This window comes from Prinia subflava, chromosome 1, assembly GCF_021018805.1.
Source record: "Prinia subflava isolate CZ2003 ecotype Zambia chromosome 1, Cam_Psub_1.2, whole genome shotgun sequence".
In the NCBI taxonomy this organism is placed as follows: Eukaryota; Metazoa; Chordata; class Aves; order Passeriformes; family Cisticolidae; genus Prinia; species Prinia subflava.
In genome coordinates this window covers 75,377,905-75,399,615 of record NC_086247.1, presented here as the reverse complement: position 1 = coordinate 75,399,615, position 21,711 = coordinate 75,377,905, and the positions used below count along the sequence as shown (strand labels likewise).

At 42.7% G+C, this 21,711-nt stretch overlaps 1 protein-coding gene across 1 annotated transcript in view; it reads right to left on the bottom strand.

Moving 5' to 3' along the window:
• Positions 1-7,431: 7,431 nt before the first annotated feature.
• Positions 7,432-21,711, bottom strand: part of FBXL7 (F-box and leucine rich repeat protein 7) — a 174,715-nt gene continuing 160,435 nt past the window's right edge. Inside the window, exons 3-4 of the mRNA XM_063400287.1 lie at positions 15,072-15,683; positions 7,432-10,514 (exon numbers count right to left, since the gene is read on the bottom strand). Of these exons, the coding sequence (XP_063256357.1) occupies positions 9,778-10,514; positions 15,072-15,683 (1,349 nt within the window). The 3' untranslated portion in view covers positions 7,432-9,777. The remainder of the gene's footprint in view (positions 10,515-15,071; positions 15,684-21,711) is intronic.

Here is a 21,711-nt window from a genome sequence, read left to right as displayed (position 1 = left end):
TGCTGATTTGGAGATAATTTCTGCCTCCGCCAGAATGAGTCTGGGAAACATGAGCTGGCACTTGGTGACAGTACAGTTTCTGTCAAGTGTATATTCATTGGTTGTGGACTGCCTTCTAGGCATCTAAGGGAGATTTAATTCTGGTGCCAAACATCACAGCCAGTTTGACCTGACTGAGTGGTCAAGTGCCCTGATATAGCTGCTTGTGTCTGACACATGGCAGGCCTTGCTAAAAATTAAGAGGGAAGCAGAAATGCATAAACTTCTTTGACTGAGCAGAGGCTCTGGGCAAATTCTGGTCTAGATTAGAAAGATGCAGTCTTACAGAAATCAAGAGGTTTCTTGATTTCCAGAATTCTCCCTGTAGATGAAAGGAGTGAGAGAGACCTGGAAAATCTGTGTCTCTGAACACAGAAGCTGTGACCAGCTTCCCAAATTGCAGGAGGTGGAAAGAGCACAAAATGCTTCCCTTCCCCTGCTCTCTCTTCGAAATACAGACATGCTCTCATAGCAGCCTGCAGCAAAAGGCCTTAAATATGCAGAGTACCAAGCCCTCAGCAAAATTTCAAGTGCCTACTTCCATAAGAGTCAATAGATGAGAATCTTAGCTCCTGAGTGGATTGGGTTTTCCAGCCTGAAGCACAAGGATTTCAGAAAAGTGGGTGACAAAAATATTTGATTTGGAGAACCTTGAGCAACTCTGAATAAGGGCATTGCAAACAACAAATGAATATGTGCTCTGTGTCATGGATCTGTTGAGACAGATCCAAAATCTGAAAACAGCTGCTGACAAAAAGGTCCATGTAGCTGAACAGTCTGGCTGGCTGTAGCCAAAACCAGATGCCTAGAGAAGCACAAGAATAGAGCAAGCGTATTTTCCCAGCACAGCCTGCCAGGCTCCAAGACTTGGTGCCTCAGGCATTTCCTGAGCCAGAGGTTGTCTGTTGTGTTTAATAGCTGCACACACGCTTTTCCTCCACAAACTTGTCCAGTCTCTTCTTAAATGATGTGAACATTTAGCATCCACAACACTCCATGGCAGGGGCCTAAGGCTTTAACAAATGGCAAACAAAGAACTACTCTAATTTGCTATGGATCTCTCCATAGGTTTCAATTGATGCCCCAAACTTATTTTTCCCCTACTATATTCATTGTAAACATTCAGTCCCTTCATCCATTCAGCCATCCATGACTACATGACCTTTGTCATGTGTGTCACATCTTGCCACAGTTAACTCTTTTCCAGACAAAGCATCCTAGCCCACAGTGTGATGCCAGACACAGAAATCATTCTCAAAACATTTTTGGTGCCCCCAGCTCCACAGCCTGACAGGTCCCCCTTGTATTTATGAACCCTTTGGATTTCTCGTAGAAAAGCTGTGTTGGTTCTTTCCTACAGCCTCCATGTGCTCACTTCATGTAATCTTTATGATAACTTCAATTTACCCTTCAGCTTCACGGTACCACATTTGACTCCCACAGGAGAAAATATCTTATAAGCAAGAGATTACACATTACCACTCGCAGTTCAGCTTTCAGCCTTGAATTCCTTTGCTCTCTTTATTGGGAATTTTGATGCGATTATTCCTTGCTTTTTCTCATTTTTTACCAGTGAAAGGGGCTGCTTTGTCATGCTCTAAAATCTAAGCTGGCAGAGATTTATGAACTCCAAAGTTCAGACTGCAAGGCCACTGCATCTTTCTAATCAAGATCAGAATTTGCCCAGAGCCTCTGCTCAGTAAAAGAAGTTTAAGCATTTCTACTTCCCTCTCAATTGTGTCTTCATCAATTTGCCTTACAAAAAAAGTAGACCAATGTTAAGAAATCAGATACTCCTCTGATATGAAGATAAGGCAGTCTCAGTGTTTTTGGATGAGGTTCCCCTACACAGGGTAAATACCAAGCAACTCTAAAAGGCCACTACTTAAAAAAACCCAAACCAACAAAAAACCCCACCCTTCCATTCTCATTTTACAAAAATAAATTTAAGTCTCTCTTAACATGTCTCTGTGTTGCATCTTCAACAACCTCCCCTTAGCTTATCAGGACATGGTCACCTCAGCCTTGTCACAGCTCCCTTTGCTGCTTCTGAGCAGTCCCTGCCCTGTGTAAACTCTTTGGAGAAAAACCTGTCTGGGTTGGATGCCAGGAAAGCCCCTTTGGCAAAACTCACATTTCTAGAGGAGCTCCTGACCCGTTTCTCTGGTTTCTGTCCTGGGTTTATGACAGGGCTCAGCAGTCCCTGCAGTATGGATACCCCCCAGGCAGGCTTTCCCCTTGTAACTCCAGCCTTCCAGGAATGGCACTGGAGTGACCAAACACCTGACATGAGGCTCGGCATGCCTCAGGGCACTCCAGAGTCCCTCCCGACTGGCCAGAGCTTCCCTACCTCTCCAGCCTGGATCCACAGGGAAGGATGGCATTTCTTCTTCCTTTTCACTGCTGGGATGTTGACAGTGGGGTTGCTGCTTTAAGACTGCAGGTGCCCCTGCACACACAGCCCTGCAAACACTGTGAATGCCCCAGCAGCAAGAAAGTACTGCTGCTAAACATTTGCGAGGTTTTCCATTGCCAGGTTGCTCCAAGCAGATACACTTCTGGGATATTCTTCTCCATCCTGAGAGATCAAGTGACCCTGCATGGCTCTGTGATTACTGCCAAATGCCAGGCACTTGCTTGAACTTTCCTTCCTTTCCTTTCCTTTCCTTTCCTTTCCTTTCCTTTCCTTTCCTTTCCTTTCCTTTCCTTTCCTTTCCTTTCCTTTCCTTTCCTTTCCTTTCCTTTCCTTTCCTTTCCTTTCCTTTCCTTTCCTTTCCTTTCCTTTCCTTTCCTTTCCTTTCCTTTCCTTTCCTTTCCTTTCCTTTCCTTTCCTTTCCTTTCCTTTCCTTTCCTTTCCTTTCCTTTCCTTTCCTTTCCTTTCCTTTCCTTTCCTTTCCTTTCCTTTCCTTTCCTTTCCTTTCCTTTCCTTCCTTCCTTTCCTTCTTTCCCCAAGGTATGACCTGACCATATACATCATGACAGATTATACCTGATTTTCCACTACACTACTTTAACAAAGAGGATTTTAATGGCTTGATTATGCAGACCACTTTCCCCCAGCTGATTCACCTTGTAGTTCCACATATTCCCCTCAAGAAAAAGCATCAGAAAGGATCATATTTACTGACATTTGTCCATGGACTTCCCACCTCCACTGAGAAACATCAACAAGATTTGGCCACTGAGTAACTTGTAGTCAATCCCCTCAGTTAATCACCTGGATTGCCTGCCAAGTAAATGGCCTTACTCATCCTACTAATACTGAGACATCCATCATTTGAATTATCCAGAACTGTGGAGGCGGAATACCTCAGACTGTCACAGGCATTTATGTAACTCTATGAGAACAGAGGAAAAAAGGAAAAGACAGCATGGAGGAAAGGTCATGACTCTACTACCCTGCCCAAAGCAGGTGTTGTAGTTAGCGTTTGGTCCTGTCATTGATGCCAAATAAAACAGAAGATGCTTCATGCAATTAAGGAATAAATCACTACAAAAGTACTGACACTGCTAGGGTGAGTATTTTAAGACCCACAGCAGCCACCAGCCATGAAAATGCCGGCTCTGACAACTGCTGTGTCACATACATCATGTTAGTCCATTCGATTTCCAGGCTGAAATGCAGGTAATCACTCTGCAGTGTCATGGCACAAAAGACCCACCAACAATTGTAATACCACATGAGATACATGACCATAAAGCAATCAAATAGAATGTAATTCAAGTCCAGAAATAAGCCTTGTTCTCGGAAGTATTTTTGCAGTGTACAACAGATCAGGGACAACTGGGGCTAAATTCAGGTGTCAAAAGATAGAATTTGTTCTAAATATTTAGAAATATTTTTGCCATCATCCTTGATAAAGTCACTCTTTACAAGTGACTAAGATGTGAAAAAAACTTGATAAGGCTTAAAATAAGTTAAAATTAAATTAAATTATAAATTATACATTAGCTACACTTATTTTTCATGGCTAGAGATTCAATTTTTCCAAAGCTCTGATGTCTGCCTGCTGAGGCAACTGTGTGAATGGAGTATATTGAAGAAGCAACAAAGCATCTCAAGAATGGCCATTTACTTGTTTTAAAAAAACATATTTTAAGAGCCATCAAAGACAATGAAACATGAAACTGTTAAAAACATTCATTCCTTTTGGCACAGATCTCTCTCTGCATTCTTTTTCTACTTTGTAAGATGACTTTCAATTTCTACCATTTGTGTGAGCTTGAAGCTACAGCATGCAATGTTTCTTTAAAAAACAAAGGAGAACTAATCTATTCTAACCCAAAGAACACAGTAGCTTTAGTGCTAGAAGGAATGGCTAAAATTTTTGTTCTGCATTAAGAGTAACAGAGTCATTTATAAAAGCTTGGGGAGGTTATTGGTTTTAAAAGATCCCTCCTTCTGGTTCCTCTCGTTGTTTCTCCCATGACTGTTTAGTAACTTTTATATTGGCCTAATCTCACATATCTGTGCCCAACTGGATTGTTTGCACTCAAAATATTTAAAAAAATTTGCATTAGCAGAGCACACTTGGAGAAGATTTCTATTGCCTAGTTTAAATCTCAGTTGTGCCTCTGTGATCATCCAGAGGACAAGGGAAAAATGACCTGATGTTTCTATCCAGTTTTCACAGAAGACAAAGATAGAGGAAAAACCTGCTCTGAATCTGTGAAGCAGGGTGCACAAAAATAATGAAAAACCCCTCAGCTATTTTATGGAGAAAATGGATTTAATCTGTTTAACAGCATGAAGTAATGCTGTGCAATCAAACGTATTTTTGTTAGGCTAAGTTTGAATTCTGATGTCTACTGCCTGCCAGTAACTTGAACCCATGATCACAAGGCCCTTTAACACTCCTCAAAAATGGCATGAGTCTGGGTCCACACTCTGGCTGCACCTCAGCAAGGCTGAGCAGCTGGTGCTGTTGAAATGCAGCTCCAAAGAAGAACAGACCTCACAAACCTGCCTTCCTTGTTCCTCTCACCAGGCTGCTTCACACAAAGGTGTAAAGGCAGGAAAAAGACACTGAGGCTGACAATCTCTCAGACCTTCATATACTGGTGAAGCTATATACTTCTGTTGGTAAAGACTTCCAGGCCTCACAAAAAAAAAAAAAAAAATATATATATATATATAAAGGAAAATATTGGATGCAGTAGATGCAAAATTACTGCTTTATTTTTGGTTTCAAACTTGAGGCATCCTCACTGAAACAGTTTGTAAGCTTTTCTCACAGCCTGTGCCAAGGGAGTGCAGTGTATTTAAATGAAGTTCAACTAATTTTCTTCATGTTTCTCTTCCTACCCCAAACTTCGTTCTTCACTATTTACTTCCTCTAGCCCAACTCTCCCCTCTCAACCAGCCATACAAACCCACCTCTCTTAACCCCAGTCCCACTTCCTTTGCTAAACATCTTTCAATCTTGTCATGTCAGTCCCAGTCCCCCTTGCCTAGGAAATCTCCTTCATCCTTCTTGTCACAGTTCTCAGAACCCCATCTTTCAACCTGCCCTGACTTTCCAGGCAGCTTCCATATAATTCAGGTCATTTCCTCCTTCACACTGCTGGAGTGATAAATGCCTCTTAGCTTTGCCAAATCTTGGCCTTGCCAGACTACAAGCTCCAAAAATTCTGAGCATGTCCCTTTTCTCCCTGGTTACAGAGCTGGAGATGTTCAAAGACATGTAATGCAGCTAAATTTAGGTGAAACTTACTGGGAGATCAGGAAGGCACATCCTTGTCCCAGAGCTGACCTCCTGGAAAGGCTCACACTGCCACTTTGAAGGCCTTAGAGGAGATGAAGAGCAATGGACCATTTTCAAAGGAAAGGTCACCTGGAGTTTAACATGAGCAAAATGACATTTCCTCCAGCTTTATTTACAGAACCAGATGAACCATTTCAACTAACATTTTCAAAGCCCAGCATGGGAAGTTTCAGCATGAATAGCTAAACTTACAAAATTACAGAAAACTGAGTGTTACCTTCCTGGGGAACACTGGGGGAAGAGGAGCCACACACCAACGCTATCAGAGAACTTTTTCCCTCTAAACTAACACTGGCAGCTGAGGGGCAGCCAGCCTGCAGTCCAAATAATCACTGTATTTCTTTTTAATAAGAGTTTGGACCTGCTTCAAGCCTAGTGCTAAAATTAGATATTTTACTAGCTTTCTAATTTTTCAGTTCAAAGTCTAGAAGTTTTGAGAAACCGCGTAAGCCACTACTGAAGGTTTCCGTCTGGACCACGGCTCTGAGTTCAAGACATCCAACAGAAGCTCTTCTGCATTCTGTAAGAAGCCAGATGAGCACAGCTCAAGGAAGCAAAAGCGTTGCACTTCTCATCAATTTCATGCTGCTAATAGGAAAAAAACAGTTCTACTTTTCACAAAAGCCAAAGGAAGGATGAATACCTAGACACAGAGTTTTGGCTATAATCACAGTTCATGGTAGTTTAGATGTGCCTTTCCTAAGAGACTCCTCTCTAGAGGACACAAATGATTCCAAAGACATAAACAACATGCCAGCCTAAGTGATGTGATTCATTGCTGCCTTTCTTTGATGAGATCACCATATGCTATTGCAGAGCAGAAGAAGCCTCAGTGCCTGAGCCTGAATTTTATGGTTCAAGAATCACCTATGTTTTCACTCAGGAAATTTATAGTCTTTGCTAACCCTAAACTAGAAGACACATCAGTCACACATTGCAGCCTTTTCAGCAAACTCAGCTCCACATGCCTATTTAATTTTTTTCCAGAACAGTTTTTCCAGTGTTTTCTGGTTCTGTCATTTTGGAAGTAGACATGGGAAAAAAGGTTAAAAGTCAAATCAGGCAAGCTGCATCCCTAAGTTAAGTTCAAATTTTCTTGAAATAAGTAGCAGTGTCAGAGTACCAACTCAGATCATGTAAGACTATGTACTTAAAAACATTTAGCTTAAAAAATTACCTTTATTAACTTTCTACCAGTGCCCCCCCGAGAAGGGTTTCTAGAGCATTCAAAAGGAAACACTGCTCCAGTGAGTGCTCTACCCTCTCAGTTGTTCCATTTTACTTTTCTCATCAAATATGTTAACATGCCTTTAAACCAATGCAGAGGCCCTCCTGAAATTTTTGTACTTGGGGTTTTTTTAATATGCTGGTTTTTTCTTTTACTTACACTTCCAGTTTCTGATTATGTTTCAGGGTCAAGGAGAACCACATGAGGAAAAACAAATTTTAAAGAGAGAGACAGGGGAAGTAATAATCCATAACAATTTTTTCCCTCTTTTAATAGTCATTCACCTACCTGATGGGTTGATATACTCAATCACCCACTACTTTTTGAGTTTTACGAGTATTTAATATTTTCTTTTTTACTAGCAGTTAATCAGTTAGTGCAAATGACGCTGCATGCTCATCAGTTACCAATATATTGTTTTATTTCTTGGTAGCAAATTAAGGCTTTATAGTGAGATTTGTACAGTACAGGCCAATTTAAACATTAGAAACTTTAAAAACCATGTAGCACTATTCACTCAATTTAACATATCCAGAAAAGTAGCTTTTTTTTTTTTTAATAAACAATTAAATGTTACTAGTGAGGCCTTATATTTCATGAGTGCAAATGGCTCAAATTCCCACCATCCTCAGGGCTCAACATTTAAATTCCTTGAGGCCATTATTAGATAAAGGATAGAGAGTATAGCTGGCTCGGATAAAATATACTGTATTACTTGCTGGAGAAGGATCTCTTATTTTAGAAATATGGAAAGGAAAATCAAAATTAAATTAGCTGTCCAAAGGGTGGTATCACTTCATATTAGTCACTGACCAGTAACAGTAGCAATGACAAATTCATTTTCCATGGCCCTCTTAGCTTTAGTATAACTTAATTTATAATTCAGAGCTGATGCCATCCTGTATTAAAAAAAAAAAAAAAAAAATCCAAAATTGGAGGAACATCCATAAGTTACAGGAATTTTTGCAGCAGTAGGACAAGTTACCACTCTAGGGACATGTCCAAGCCATGGCCTTTTTTAAATTTTTTTTTTTAATTTCAGAGAGTATTGTTATAAGTATTTCCTCAGCAGTTACATGTTTTTCTTGAGCATATTGATTTTCACTTCATACCACTGATTTTATTAGTGTTGTCTGGAGACGATGGAACTACTGCTTATGAAAACCAGACACGGTGCTTCCCTTCTTATGAGACACTTACAGCGTTTGAGCTGAACATATGAATTCACCTGTCAGTCAGGCACAGGGGGCCTGCCTGAAAATATCATCACCCCTCACGTGTCTGGCTTTCAGATGTGAGCATTACATGTGAAAATGCAGACGAAGAGCTGCCAAAAAATTGTGAAGAAAGTAGCCATGAATCAACCACATGCTCTGGGGAAGGAGCCAATGAGATGGGGGACTTCCAAAACACTCCTGTTCATGCAAAAGCAAGAGTGACCATGAGAGTACCACAAGCTCCCAGTGTCACAGGGCAACTCTGCTGTTTAATTGTTTGTTGAACGCAGCTGTATCTCCAGCCTAAGGGAACACACAGAGCCAAAGTCTCAAAAAATCTAAATCTAATGTGAGTAACACTCCAAGCCCCTCTGTCCCCAGGGGTGTTATCTAACGTCAGGCTAATGTCTTTGAAGTCTTGAGATCAGCCAACTATCCTTTGAACTGGAAGGCCACAGAAAAGGGTCAGGTTTCCAAGTGTTTTAAGGCACATACTAACTTTACCTCAATGCAAGGGCCCGGTTTGCTCAGGGAGCATTCACTGCAGTGATGCCTGAAAAGGTTCAGCAAAGGGACAAAGCCAGACTTTTTGGTGACAGCTGCACAGCACAGCAATTGGGACTGCACCCTGCAAGCTGCTCCACAACGCCTCAGAGCCTCTCTACAGTACTATCTCAGCTTGTTGCAGAATTACAGCAGCTTCTTAGGCTGGTTTGCTGGCTTTTCCTTTTGCCAGGCCACGTATATCTCATTTGTTCTCCTTCACTCAGATGAATACATCACTGCTTATCAGAGCCAGAAGTCCCTAACTAATACCAGAGGGTGGTACTACACATGCTGGAGAGGACAAATCTAGAAATGAAGGTAAGTAGCGATGATGCACGAGTGACCTGGAGATGGGCTTCCCAAGAGAATCCGTGCATGGGCACAATCTCTAGATTCACTCCACAGAAGTGCTCAGCAATGGCCAGCAGGTGTTACTCTGCCTCAAATGAGTATGTTTAAGAACATTACCCAGTATTTCCCGAGGGATTATAATGGATGACTACCAAAAAGAAACTACTTGGAGACAAGAGGATGCTTTATCAGCCATATTGGAAAAAGTTGGGGAACACAGACACAATATTGCATAGTGAGCTTCATGAGCACAGCTAGAATTCAGATGTATTTGACACAGCTTAGTAGCATTTCCAAGGAGGGATCATGTGCTATTTCCTTTGGAGGCAGCTACTGTAGCCTGGGACACGATCATGGCCCTTATGGAAATGACACCCCACCGGGGATGCTGAGCACTCATTCCTTTTGCATTAAGGCAGCCTCTCTCTCCACAGAGACCCACAGCACCTTGAAAAGTGATCATACAAAAAGCAAACAAAATAGTCCTCTAGAAACCCCCTTCACCCATAAGGTACAGAAAAAACTGACTCCCGTGAGCGACAGAAAAGACAGCATTACTGAATATGGGAGCGTGTGTTTATACATCAGTGTTTTTAATACTGCATTGCAATGACAGGTGCGGGGTGTCCCCTCAGAAGAAAGCAGGGTTGGTGTGCTCTATAATACAGCGCTTGCAATGTCGTTTAACAAATCGCAGAGCATCCACAGACACTTCGCAGTCCTGCACGTTCAACATCTGCAGGTCAAAACAGTTGGCAGCTACAATCTGCAGGCCCTGCCCAGTGATGCTCTCGCAGGATTTCAGGCTCAGGCGCTTTAGGTTGAAGCAGTTGAGGGCCAGAAACTCCAGGCCGGTGTCTGAGACCAGAGGGCACTTGCCGATGTCCAGCGATTTGAGTTTTGTGCAATTTTTGGCGAGGTACTCCACGCCGTGGTCCGTGATGCCCTCGCAGCCCCGCGCGTTGAGGTAGCGCAGCTTGCTGCAGTACTTGGCGATGTAGCGGATGCCCACGTCCGTGATGCGGCCGCAGTGCGCGATGCTCAGGTACCGCAGGCGCGACTCCAGCTTGGCGATCTCCCGCAGGCCGAAGTCGCTGACGAAGCGGCAGTCGCTGACGCTCAGCTCCTTGACGGACGTGCAGTAGATCATCAGGTAGCGCAGACCCTCGTCGGTGATGCGGACGCAGCGGCGCAGGTACAGGTGGGTCAGCTGAGTGCAGTGGGCGGCAATGGTGTGCAGCCCCTCGTCCTCCAGGACGAAGCAGTCTGTCATGTCCAAGTAGCGGATGGAGATTTGCTTCCCGTGCAAGGGAGACAGCTTGATGGAGGCTTCGCGAGTCAAACTGATGCACGTTACTTTGGAGCAGCCTAAGTGGGAAAACACAGCGAGGTTAAGGAAGCAGTAAGAACAAATCACACAGCAGGACCAGAAAGGTGGGTGAGGAATGGTGTGTTGGACACGGTGAAGGCATCCTCATGTTGCAAGGGTGGAATCACCCTGACCGATTGTTTGGATTTGCTGTGCTGAGCCTCACACCAGATGAAACAAGAAACTCCACTGCAGTCACTGAGGTTGCTTTCAGGCTGTGAGCCCTGGAAAGCAAGGGACTGATTTTGTCCATATCCCAAATGTAATATGTTGGCCCTGGGTCTATCTGGGGACAGCCTATGATCTGTTACTGCAATATAAACCCCGGGACAGTGAGAAAAAAGGATACTGCGTGACAACCAATGCAGTTTTTTGATCAGTCTCACTGCTGACTGGCTGAATTTGCAAACCAACATCAGAGGCTCTTTCACCATCCAAACTCATTATAGAAAACACAACCCTGCTCCCTTTCCCCCCTCCACCCTGCCGCAAGCATTTGGAGAACAGATGTGAATCCAGCCCCAAGCCTGCAATGTGGGAAGGATGCAAAACTATGGCACAACTGTGTGCTTGCAGAAGGGTGGAGATTTGGATAACCTAAGGAGAATGGGGAGAACCAGTAAGCGCCAACAGACCGGTAGGGGTATGCGAGGACACGGACAGACAAGGAAAAGGATTGTGTCCAATGAGAAAGTCTGGCCATGAATGGAGGTAACGAGACTAGAGGAGAAACACCAGACCTTGCAAGGAAAGACAAAGAACTAGATTAAAGGGAAAAACACACACAGACTTTCCCCATTTTTAACCTCCACTTATTGCCTAGTGCAGAGTGAAAGCTTTTTTTGGAAAGTGCGGTTTCTGCTGCACTGCAAACTGGCACTCTCAGGCTTCTTAGGGAAATTCTTAAGCTGTGCCAAGTTCAGCTGGGCACTTTGTATTACCATAGCATGCAACAGCTGCAAGAAGGGAGAGTTTACCCATTAGTGATTAAGGCCCAACAGTTTTAGCCATAAATGGCTACTCAGATAAGATCCTGCAGGTTATGCCCCTAGGTAGAAATAAAAAGACCTTTTCTGTATTGCTGGAGCACTGGCCAAGCAGTATGAAATGACTTATAAAAAGTGATGACCTTAGAACTCCACATATCAGAAACCCTACAGAAATACTGTAATGTGGAATTAAAGAGCATGATGAGTATGGAGACTGCCTAAAAAACTCACATGACTCAAAGCTATACCACTTGCTATTCAGGGGCGTAGGGGAAGGTGTGAATATGCTTCAGTTCTTAGAAGCAAAAAGGAAAAAAAAATTACTTGAGATAACCATGTGGACTCACACAAATGCTGTAAGAAGAAGGGATATGGACTTGAAACACTTTGCCACCTGCACCTAAAATTCTACATTCATCATTTAAATTTATGCTGGATCTTTAATTTGGGTTTCAAATTTACTTGAACAGATGCAAAGTTTACCTTAGGCTCTACACAATTAAATGGGCAAAATGCCCACAGGTCATGCAGAAGCAGGACCTTGAAGTATAACATTCTGTTCAACACACATCTTGAAACTGAATGCTGTTTTCTCTTCAGACTGTTTCAGATCCATCTATGCTCAGGAGCAATCACTGGAAATACTTTTGCCTTCAGGTAAGTACTATACACACACTCAGTAACACAAAGGATTTTTCTAAAGGGAAGCAGTACAATACTAATGGTGTAAAAAATTCTCCTCAAGTACATTCTCTGAAGTAGATGATACAAAATGCATGAAAGGACTTTCACAGAAGAAGCTGGCACCTAGGCAGAGTTCTGCTGCACCTGATGTAGCTGCTGATGTTGCATTTGGCTGAGGAGGTTGCTGGATTAAGAAGTCAGTATGGATATTTTATATTATGACCAGAATTCAATTTTAAATCCAGCTTAGTGAGAATGATGCATCCACAAGGCCAAAGAGAATGTTCTGTCTGCTGAGAGTCCAAGAACGTTTAATGACCGTAATTAGAAAGTGAATGGGTCAGAAGTCTCACAGCAGGGTTGGAGTCACATATATCAGTTGTGCAATCACTGTTTTGTCAAGCTCAGCATTGCCATGTCTAGTTACTTTGGCCACACTGGAAAACATTTCATGGGAAGGATATTCAAAACAGTTTCACCAGAAAAGAGTCGGCGCTGATACAGAACTGACTGATTTTTAGGCAAAATGACAGGTTCTTGGGTCCGCAACAATTTTGCTGTCCTAAATAATACAAAATGTAAAAATAAAGCTCTCATAACAGGATTTTCCACAAAGTAAGTAGAACTGATTTCTAAAAGGGAGGAGAAACGTCCAAACAGACTGAAAAACATATTGGCTAGAGTGTTAGATAATAACTTGCAGTCAAGCTCAACCAACTTCTAGCAGTATCTCAGACCTGCCCACAAAGCGGCTGCTGACAGTGACAGAACTTACATTGTGGAAAGCTCCTAAAGTTAATATAAACATCTGGTTTTGACATTAAAGATTTTGGTAAGTTTTTGCTGCCAAGTAGCCATCCAAGGGGAAAAAGGATTCAACTAGATGTACAAATGTGAACTGGGGTTTAATTAACCAGCAACTAGCATCACCCCCCAGTACACACCCCACGTCCTCTTGCTCAGTATGGAACCAAACCAGTGAAACACTTCAGTCCTGAGAATTCCTTGAGCATGTGGGTGCAAGCCTTGTCCTCGTAACTTCAGAGAGAAGCAGGGGAAAATGGAATCCTCTTTCCAAAACATGCTCCAAAATTACCCACATCAGAATGAAAAAATGGACTCAAAACAAGAGCCTGGAGACTGATTATCCTCCATTTATATGGTACATGCAGCAAAAGCGGTATCTGAACCCAAACACACTGACTTCTAAGCATGTTCAAAAGCAGGATTTTTCCTTCACATGCTCCAAATAGAAAGAACAACTTAGGGAAAAAAGAAATTAAAATTACTGTCCTATCTCACTGATGAGACAAAACCGAAGTAAAACAGGTATTTTATTTGCCCCCTGCACACTTTATACAAAACTGATGAGCTTTTAGGGACAGACTCTACCTTCCACGTCTGACAGTAAGAGTGTTGGGAAAACCACAAATGACAATAGACCCCAAAAGAACCTATTTCAAGACCTGTTATAATCTTTTTCTTTTCCCTGCCTTTGAAAAAGTCACTTTTGTTCTACAGCACATCCATAAATAAGAACTGTGGACCAAAGCATTTTCAACCACCTATAAGCCCCCAGGTACACTCAGGGTGTGAGCTTCAAAGCTCTACGCCTTAATCACACAGGTACATACATTTTCTCCTGGCACTGGAGATGCTTTAACCTGAATGTGTGATTAGCAATCCAGAACTAATGTCAGTCAGTGTGCACCAACAACAAGTAATTAATATACAAGGTCACTGTGAATAGACTCCTGTGGAGTTCCACAGACTCCTTATTACCTTGTGGTTTCAGAAAGCAGTCACAAAAAGGGGATAATTCAGATTTATTGATTTTTTTTTTGATGCCTTCCATGACATTCTGTCATCCTAGGAACAGGGTGACAGAGTTGGATAAATCAGCTTAAAAAAATAAAAAGGCAGAGAAAAGAATGCAAATCTGTGTACACCAGATAGGTAGCCCCGGAAAAAGCATCTGGTACCAGTGACTTGATAGCATCACTTTTTATCCCCTGTTGTTTAATCCCCTCTCTTCATCCTGCTGGTTGCCACTGGTACCTCTGCAATGGCAAATCTGGTTTGGCTGATTTATGATGGCATTAGACTGATAACAAATGAGATCACAAAGTAAATGTTGAGCAGCAAATTTATTTCAGTGCTCTGCTTGGCTGCATCCTTTCCATTAAGTGCCAACCTATTTGCAGAGAGGAAATTCTATGCAGCTGACCTTGGGAAAACACATCTTGCTTCCTCAGAGCAGGCTTGAAGAAAATTGTCTAAAACATTTCTGCTGATCTAAACAACTGCAATAGCGGTTGAAAAAAAAAACCAAAAATAAAAAGGGCAAAAAGTCGGCTAAGTCTTGCTAAAATAGCAATGGAAACAAGGAACAAGGAGACCTTGAAGTTGAGCTAGGGATGACAACTGATGTTAATACCCAGAAAAAAAGCCTAGCACTTATTCTGAGCTCCTCCTCAAGTGACTTACCAGACTACAGATGTATTCGTTACCTATATATAATACATATACATATGTGTGAAAAAGATAAAACAAATTTTGCTGAAGTAACTAGGCTTCACCACCTGACGTAGCACTGACTGCAGCATGGGCCCTTCTATGGGTGCTTCGTGCAAAACTCTGTAATAACTCCTCATGTCATTTGAACAGGCCATCTCTGCTAGCTCACTTCCTTTGGAAGAGGCCTGGCCACTCCAGAGGTGCTGCTGGCTTTAGGGGCACTGAGAATTTAGTGGTGCCTGTCTCACAGGCACTCTGTTAGGAGACAGGCATTCCTGCTTTGAAAGACAACACAGAAAGGATAAGCGTGCAGTTATGCAGCTCGACAAGCATCAGAAGCACACGTATTGGAACATTCCCCATTACCTGACACATCCAGGTGTTCCAGGTTCGGGCACAGTGACACGACATCAAAGACCGCCTCATTGGAGATGTTGTAGCAGCCAGACACCTCCAGCCTGCGCAGTTCCGGACAGCACTGGGCAATGGTGTAGAGTCCTCTGTCGGTGAGCCGCCTGCAGCCACTAACAATTACCGTCTCCAACATGAGACATACGTTGGGAGTATCCTGACAGAGCCTCCGGGTGAGCACTTTGAGGGCCCTGTCGACGTTGATTGTCTCGCCGGTCAGGCGAATAGTCCTCCAGAGCCGCGGGTCCCAGGCCAGGTTGTACCAGCGGCGGCACACGCGGGCACAGCGGCACAGCTGGTTGGTGGGCAGGAAGGAGAAGACCTGGATCATGGCCTGGTCGGGCAGCCGGTCAATGTTGGCCTGCTCCTTCTGGTGCTTGGATGCCAGCCGGATGAGAGGGTGGGTGAGACGGGTTGGGGGCGGCGAATGGACCATGGCCACCGTTTCCCCAGTGACTGAGGACGACGACGTCGACGAGCCTCTGCCATTTTGGAACCCAGGGGAATTGGGTGGAAATATTAATGCTGGGCTGGGTGTGCTGAGCGTGCGCATGCTCAGGTCAGAATCTGGAAGACAGAACACACAATTTCAATGAGCACTGGACAGACACAGAGCCCTCTGCACAGCACAGCACCCTGCTAGCCTGTTTGCTGACGGAGTATGCTGGACTTTGGGGGTTTGCTGGGGGTTAAGCAGTCAATTCCGCCAGTCAGAGTGAGAAAACTTATTTCAAAAGCTATTTCAGCAAAGGAGATGATGCAGTTCTGAGTCCTAAAGAGGAGACAGCAGAGGAAACATTTTTTAAAATCTGAGGATTTTAATTCTTTATCCTATTAATTAAACACTGTAAGGAATTATTATGTTTGAGTCACAGGCTTATTTTTTGGCAGAAAGTAACTGTCCATAACCTTGGGAAAGGTGAGCTCTTAGGGGCATAGAACGCTGTGGTCCTTTACCTCTCAGCTGCTTCAGCCATTCATCAGGAGGCCAAAAGAGAGCTCACAAGGCAAATGCTGTTTCCTTCACCAGATCTGGGCAGACTGGAAAAGCTGAACTCCACACACTTATGTTCAATGTGTCATCAGAGAAGTTAATTTTTCAGTCATGCAAACTGAAACTCCGAAGTTCAACCGAGAGTCTAGTGACTTCATGTGCACACAGAAAACACTCCTTTCCAATGCACTAAAGGGAACTTCAGTTGGATTGGGAAAAAAAAAAAGCCCAGAAAAGTAACTGATGAAGAAACAGCATGCCTGGAAACTTGTTGGAGAATTGTTATACAATACTTACACACTTATTGCTAGGGCTATTTGTCACACTGGAAGCAGTCAACTCAACTCCCCTCTCCAAAACAATTTGCTACTTCTTCACTCTCTTTAGTTCATTTTAGTGGCAAAAATCAGGCACAAAAAATGAGGTATTTTGCTACTAAGAAAGGCCACCTTTGCTGTAAAATTATTTCAACTGTTTTCCCTGTGTGTTGACATTGCCTACAAGTAATTTCCACTCCTGCTCCCAGTTTCTCCAAGCAAACCAAGTAAAAGACTGGAAGACTGTCGGAGTCCAGGACATCCCTCTGGTCGACCTGGAGGGTTTGGAGACCGGACAGGGGGGTCTGGGATCTGTACAAGGGGGTCAACCAGCCTCACACAGAGCCCAGGAGGACATTGCCTCTGATCCTGGCCATGGGAGTGAATGCCCACATTGTATGAAGAATCACAAGCCAAGAGAATTCAAAATAAGTAGTAGCTAGTTTATCACAGAGTGTAAATGTAGAATCTAGGATTTTTAGTATGTGGGCTTGAAGAGGCAAGACGGAGGAATTGGGGAGTGGTCCTGTCCTCCTTGTTCTCATCCCCCATTTTCTGCTGAGTTGGATCACGAGGATTGGTTTAGAGTAGAAATGACATGTTAACATAGGCAGTAAGTATTGGTAAGATTTTGTAAATAAAAAGTACGTTGTGGATGGTGGTTGGACCAGGGAAACGGTACAAAGGGTCCAGGACCCTCTGATCCGCCCAGTCTGCCCCATGTCCTGCTCTGCTGGAGATGCCTTGCAGAGCTGAGAAAGAATGAAAGAATAAATAACCTTGGAAACACGGACTGGCAGTCTCTGTTTGTCTTCTCTGGCTCTGGCGTGGGACCTTTTGGGCAAGAAAAGCTAGAAAGCCCTATATACCTCAGGGAACAGCAACCCCGAGGAGAATCTCAGGGAACAGCAACCCTGAGAGAAGATAACTGATATATAACTTTGATAGTCAAGCAAATGCCATGGGCAATACATTTAGAGACTGAGGATATTTTTGCAGTATGCTACACAAGATACAACCACTGCATGAGAGATGCATGCTGCTGCAGAGCACACCTCAGTATTGAGCTCAAGAGAAACTTCATAAAGGAAAGCACCACCCAGAAATGAATACAGTGACCACAATTTAGTGGTTAGAATAACAAGTGTCACAGAGAGACAATTTTTTTAGAGGACCAAGCTTTTCTCCACATCACATCTCCTGCTGTCACATCAATGTTCAGGCTTTTCAGGGAAGTGTACAAAGGCAGCCCTGTAAGTAACACTGACTCTGCAGCTGTGTTACTGTGACAGCACAGATAAGGGCTAAGCAGGATACAGCCAGAAATGCATTCAACAAACATACCCACACCTGGATTTGAGCAGAGTTTTTAATTTAAGTACGTTTTTGGTGAATTTGATTGTTACACATAAACTTCCCTGTCAAGCTTTTACTTAGCCCAGCACAGGCCTGCTCTGATCTCACTACCTACAACAATAGCAACCACAGGCCTGTATTTTCACAGTGTGTCTGCAAGAGAAAGAGGCACAAATATTTAACCCAAGAACGCAAGACACAAAGTCCAATGGCTTGCACAAGATCACCTAGCTGAGTTGCAGAGAGATCAAAATCATCTTCTCACACCGTGGAGGAACAACCTATACTACCCAGCTCCTTCCCTCTTCCTCTTCTGCATCTTGTTTTACTTAGAAACTCACTGTTTCAGCAAATGAAATGAAAGAACATTTTCCCAAAGGCTTCTGAGTCCGTGCTATGGCTATGTGGTCCTAACACAGGGATTTGTGTATTTATGAGCAAGAACAGTATCTTCATGCTGAGTGGGTTTTGCAGACACCCTGCTCCCTTTGAGACCTCCTAATACCCCCCTGGCAGCTATTGCAAATAATTGCATCGAGGAGTGTTATTTGTAAGCATCTGGTATATACTGGTATTTTAAAAATGAGATTTACAGCTGGAGAGAAAAATCCAACCAGCAGCAGCCAGGCTCCTGCAGACAAGCACTGACTCCACAGGCCTCTTAGGCAACAGTCCCTGAGATTAATTTTTGCAAGGACTTACCATATGTTTGACCTCCCTCACATTATCACCAAAACCAGTGACAGTGCCTGAAGCTAAACATGTGCAGAATTTGTGGTAAAGACTTTACTTTTTGCTCCTTTTTTTAGATTTTATTAAAAGAATGTTTCTAATATAAAAGAATATACACTTTTTTCCAAGTGCTGGATGTATCTTCTACTATTACATCTATTTGACATTGTCAATTCCTTTCTTTTTACTTTTTCATTTGTTTTGGGTCTTTTCCTTGGTTGATTGTTGGTTGTTTGTTTTACACAAACCACAACAAAAAGGAAAACAAAATTATGCAAATAAAAAAAACATAGAACAAATACTTGTTTCTATCCCACAAAACAGAATTACAATTAAAGCAAAAAGTTTAAATTATTAACATAAGCTTTAAACATTTTTTTAGTCCTGTGGGCATGAGTACCTTCTGTCAGACACAGCATATTTGGAAAACATACATTTTTGGTCAGTTATAGTTAAAAACACCTTAAAATTTCTGTAGGGCTACAGTCTTCGTTAGTTTCCATTTCTATTTAAGCATAAAAAAGCTTTTCACAGTCCATGATTCTCCCCCTCTCCCCTGGTGAGCAATGCTCCAAGCTAATACGGTTAATCTCCACTGCTTTTGGATCAGAAGTGGCATTCCTCCATCACTCCTGGGCACCGTGAATAATCAATACCTCTGACATTCCGGGTGCGGAAGGAATTACTAATATGTGGTTTTTAACTTAGACTTTGGGCTAAGAAAGGCCTGACCTTCTGTTTTATGTGTGTGCTCCGTGCTTTGTGCTCTCTTAATTCTCTCATTAGTATAGCAGTTCCAGATGTGCATCCTGTATTTCCTTTCCCTTTAGTCCTAAAGGTGCTGAAACTTCACGTGAAACTTGCTCCCTCCATCCTCGGGCATGGAGTTCCAGACAGACACATACACGTGCACCCTGCCTCCCCTCCACAAAGCACTGTGGAAAAAGGCTGTGGTGTTGTCATTGTGTTTAAAAAAGGGAGCTGTGAGCACATTACTGCTCTGCCGAGCCCGTAATGCAATATGCTCTCAGACAGGAATTTTGCTGGTAGCTTAGCTGAACTCCACACAGAGGCATTCCTGCTTACTGTTTGCTGTACACCCCTAAGGGGGAAAAAAAAAATAGCAGGTGAGTCCAGGAGCCTTATTGCCAGGAAAAACTTGGAAAGCTTTTTGCTAGCATTCAAAACTTCAGCAAAACACTTGGTCTACGGTATATTTTCCAGACTTTTCTAATGTTGTTGGGAGGGGCTTCCTATAGCACTATCTCAACCTCTAGGAGTTTCCTCCAAATTTTGTTCTTCACCATTTACCAAGCGCTAACCAACCGGCTGAGGCAGTTTGAGAAAGAGCAACTTAATGACAGTGTAACATTAATAAACACAGCCCTGCAAAAGTACAAATGAAGTTGCTGATTACAGTTCTCAATACACATCTTTATACACACACATGCCCTATACAAGCATTTCTCTTGTAAACCAAATAGTTTACAAGCCAGAAATGCAACTTTAATTTTGGTGATCTTAGAAAGTAAAAACAAATTAGAAAGCAGCCCTGGACTTTCCTCCCTACAACCTCTTTTGCCCCTTTGCCTCCAATCTTCTGTGCAAGATGCCTTTTATTAAAGCTTTGATCAAGCTCTGAAAGTTGTTTGTTGATGGAAGACAAAATTTCTTAACAATCTTTAAAGAAATCTCAAAAGATGCGTGCCAGAAACAGAACCATAAAAGCTGACACAGAGGGAGAAAATGCACTAGAGGGAGTTTTCTTATTCCACTCAGAATCTGGTTTATTTCAAAGGATTCTTTCACCCCAGTTTGTTTCCCAATTAATACATACATCTGGGGAAAAAAAACCCTTTAAATATATAAGATTTAAGCCAAGATCCTCCATTCCTTCTGGCATCAACAGGAATATGTGGTCTCTGATTTCAGAACCAGAGAGAGAAAACAATGTTGTATTTCCATTACTCCAGCAATGCACACTAACACGGGACACTCGATGTCTGGATCCCAGCATGGACTTTTAAGATTGAACCATCTTCCATCCTTAAGGTATGACTCCATTCATTCACATCTTCCACTACGGTATTGAGAATGAGTCTTTTTTGAAATGAATACTATACTGAGTTCTTCAGCCCAACAAAATTAAAATGAAAATTTTGCAAATATCAATCAAACTTCAGATTCTTATCTGACAATTGAAAAGGATTCTTCATGTTGATCTCCTGTCACCACTGATGTTTTTAGCAAAACTAAGGCAGGAAATAAACCAAACTGTGTTCAAGCTCTGAAAAAGTAAGTATAGCTAAGACAAATAAAAAGCAATTGTCATTTTTGTAAACATTAGCTGCAGAGTAATGTGTGCAAGAAGCATTTACACAGAGTGCCAAAACCTCACTGACTTAGCACCTCTTCAGGTGTTGTGTAGATATTACATATTTTACTAAGTGCAATGAGGGTATAGACTTCACATTTTTACCACAGTACCATCAACCTCAGGCATGCCAAGTAGGTACTCCTTTTACAGAGACTGGGGAAAATGGGAACTTAATGGTTGTAGCAGATCCAATCAACGGTGCAAAGGGGAACACAGGCTTCTGCAGGGGATACAATGTGAGCTAATCCAAGGAAGGCCTTGTGAATTTGACAGGCAGATTTCAAATATGGCTGTGTGCCCTTAGATGAGAGTAGCAAAAGGAGTCCCAGGGGGCTGGGAGGAACTGGAGAATCTCAGATAGCAAAGAGGCAACTGGAACAAAACGCACATGCAAACTTGTACGGGGCTGCAGCGGTCAGGAATGCCAGAAGGACAGGGTTGCCCAGTGGAGATACTTATAGGACTTTGCAGCCTTTTACAATGAAGAGCATACAGAATGAGTTGGATGAGCTCTCTCATCTCTCTCCAGGAACACTAAGTACACCCAAACCATTTCTGATGTGCATGTCTGCTGTGTTTTTAACTGCTGGGGCAGTTACTACCTAGCTCACTGAGATGCCTGTTCCACTGTTGTCACTGTATCAAGTTTCTAAGTTTTTCTTATTTGGCTCATACAAGAAGCTGTTTCTTGCCCCTCTCCTTGTGCTTGTGAAGAACGTGAGGTCTTCACTCTCTCTGTAAGGATTTCTTACATGCATTTGCCTTTCTTTTTATGAGTCATATTACTAATATTCCCAGATTCTTCTATCTTTTCCTTTG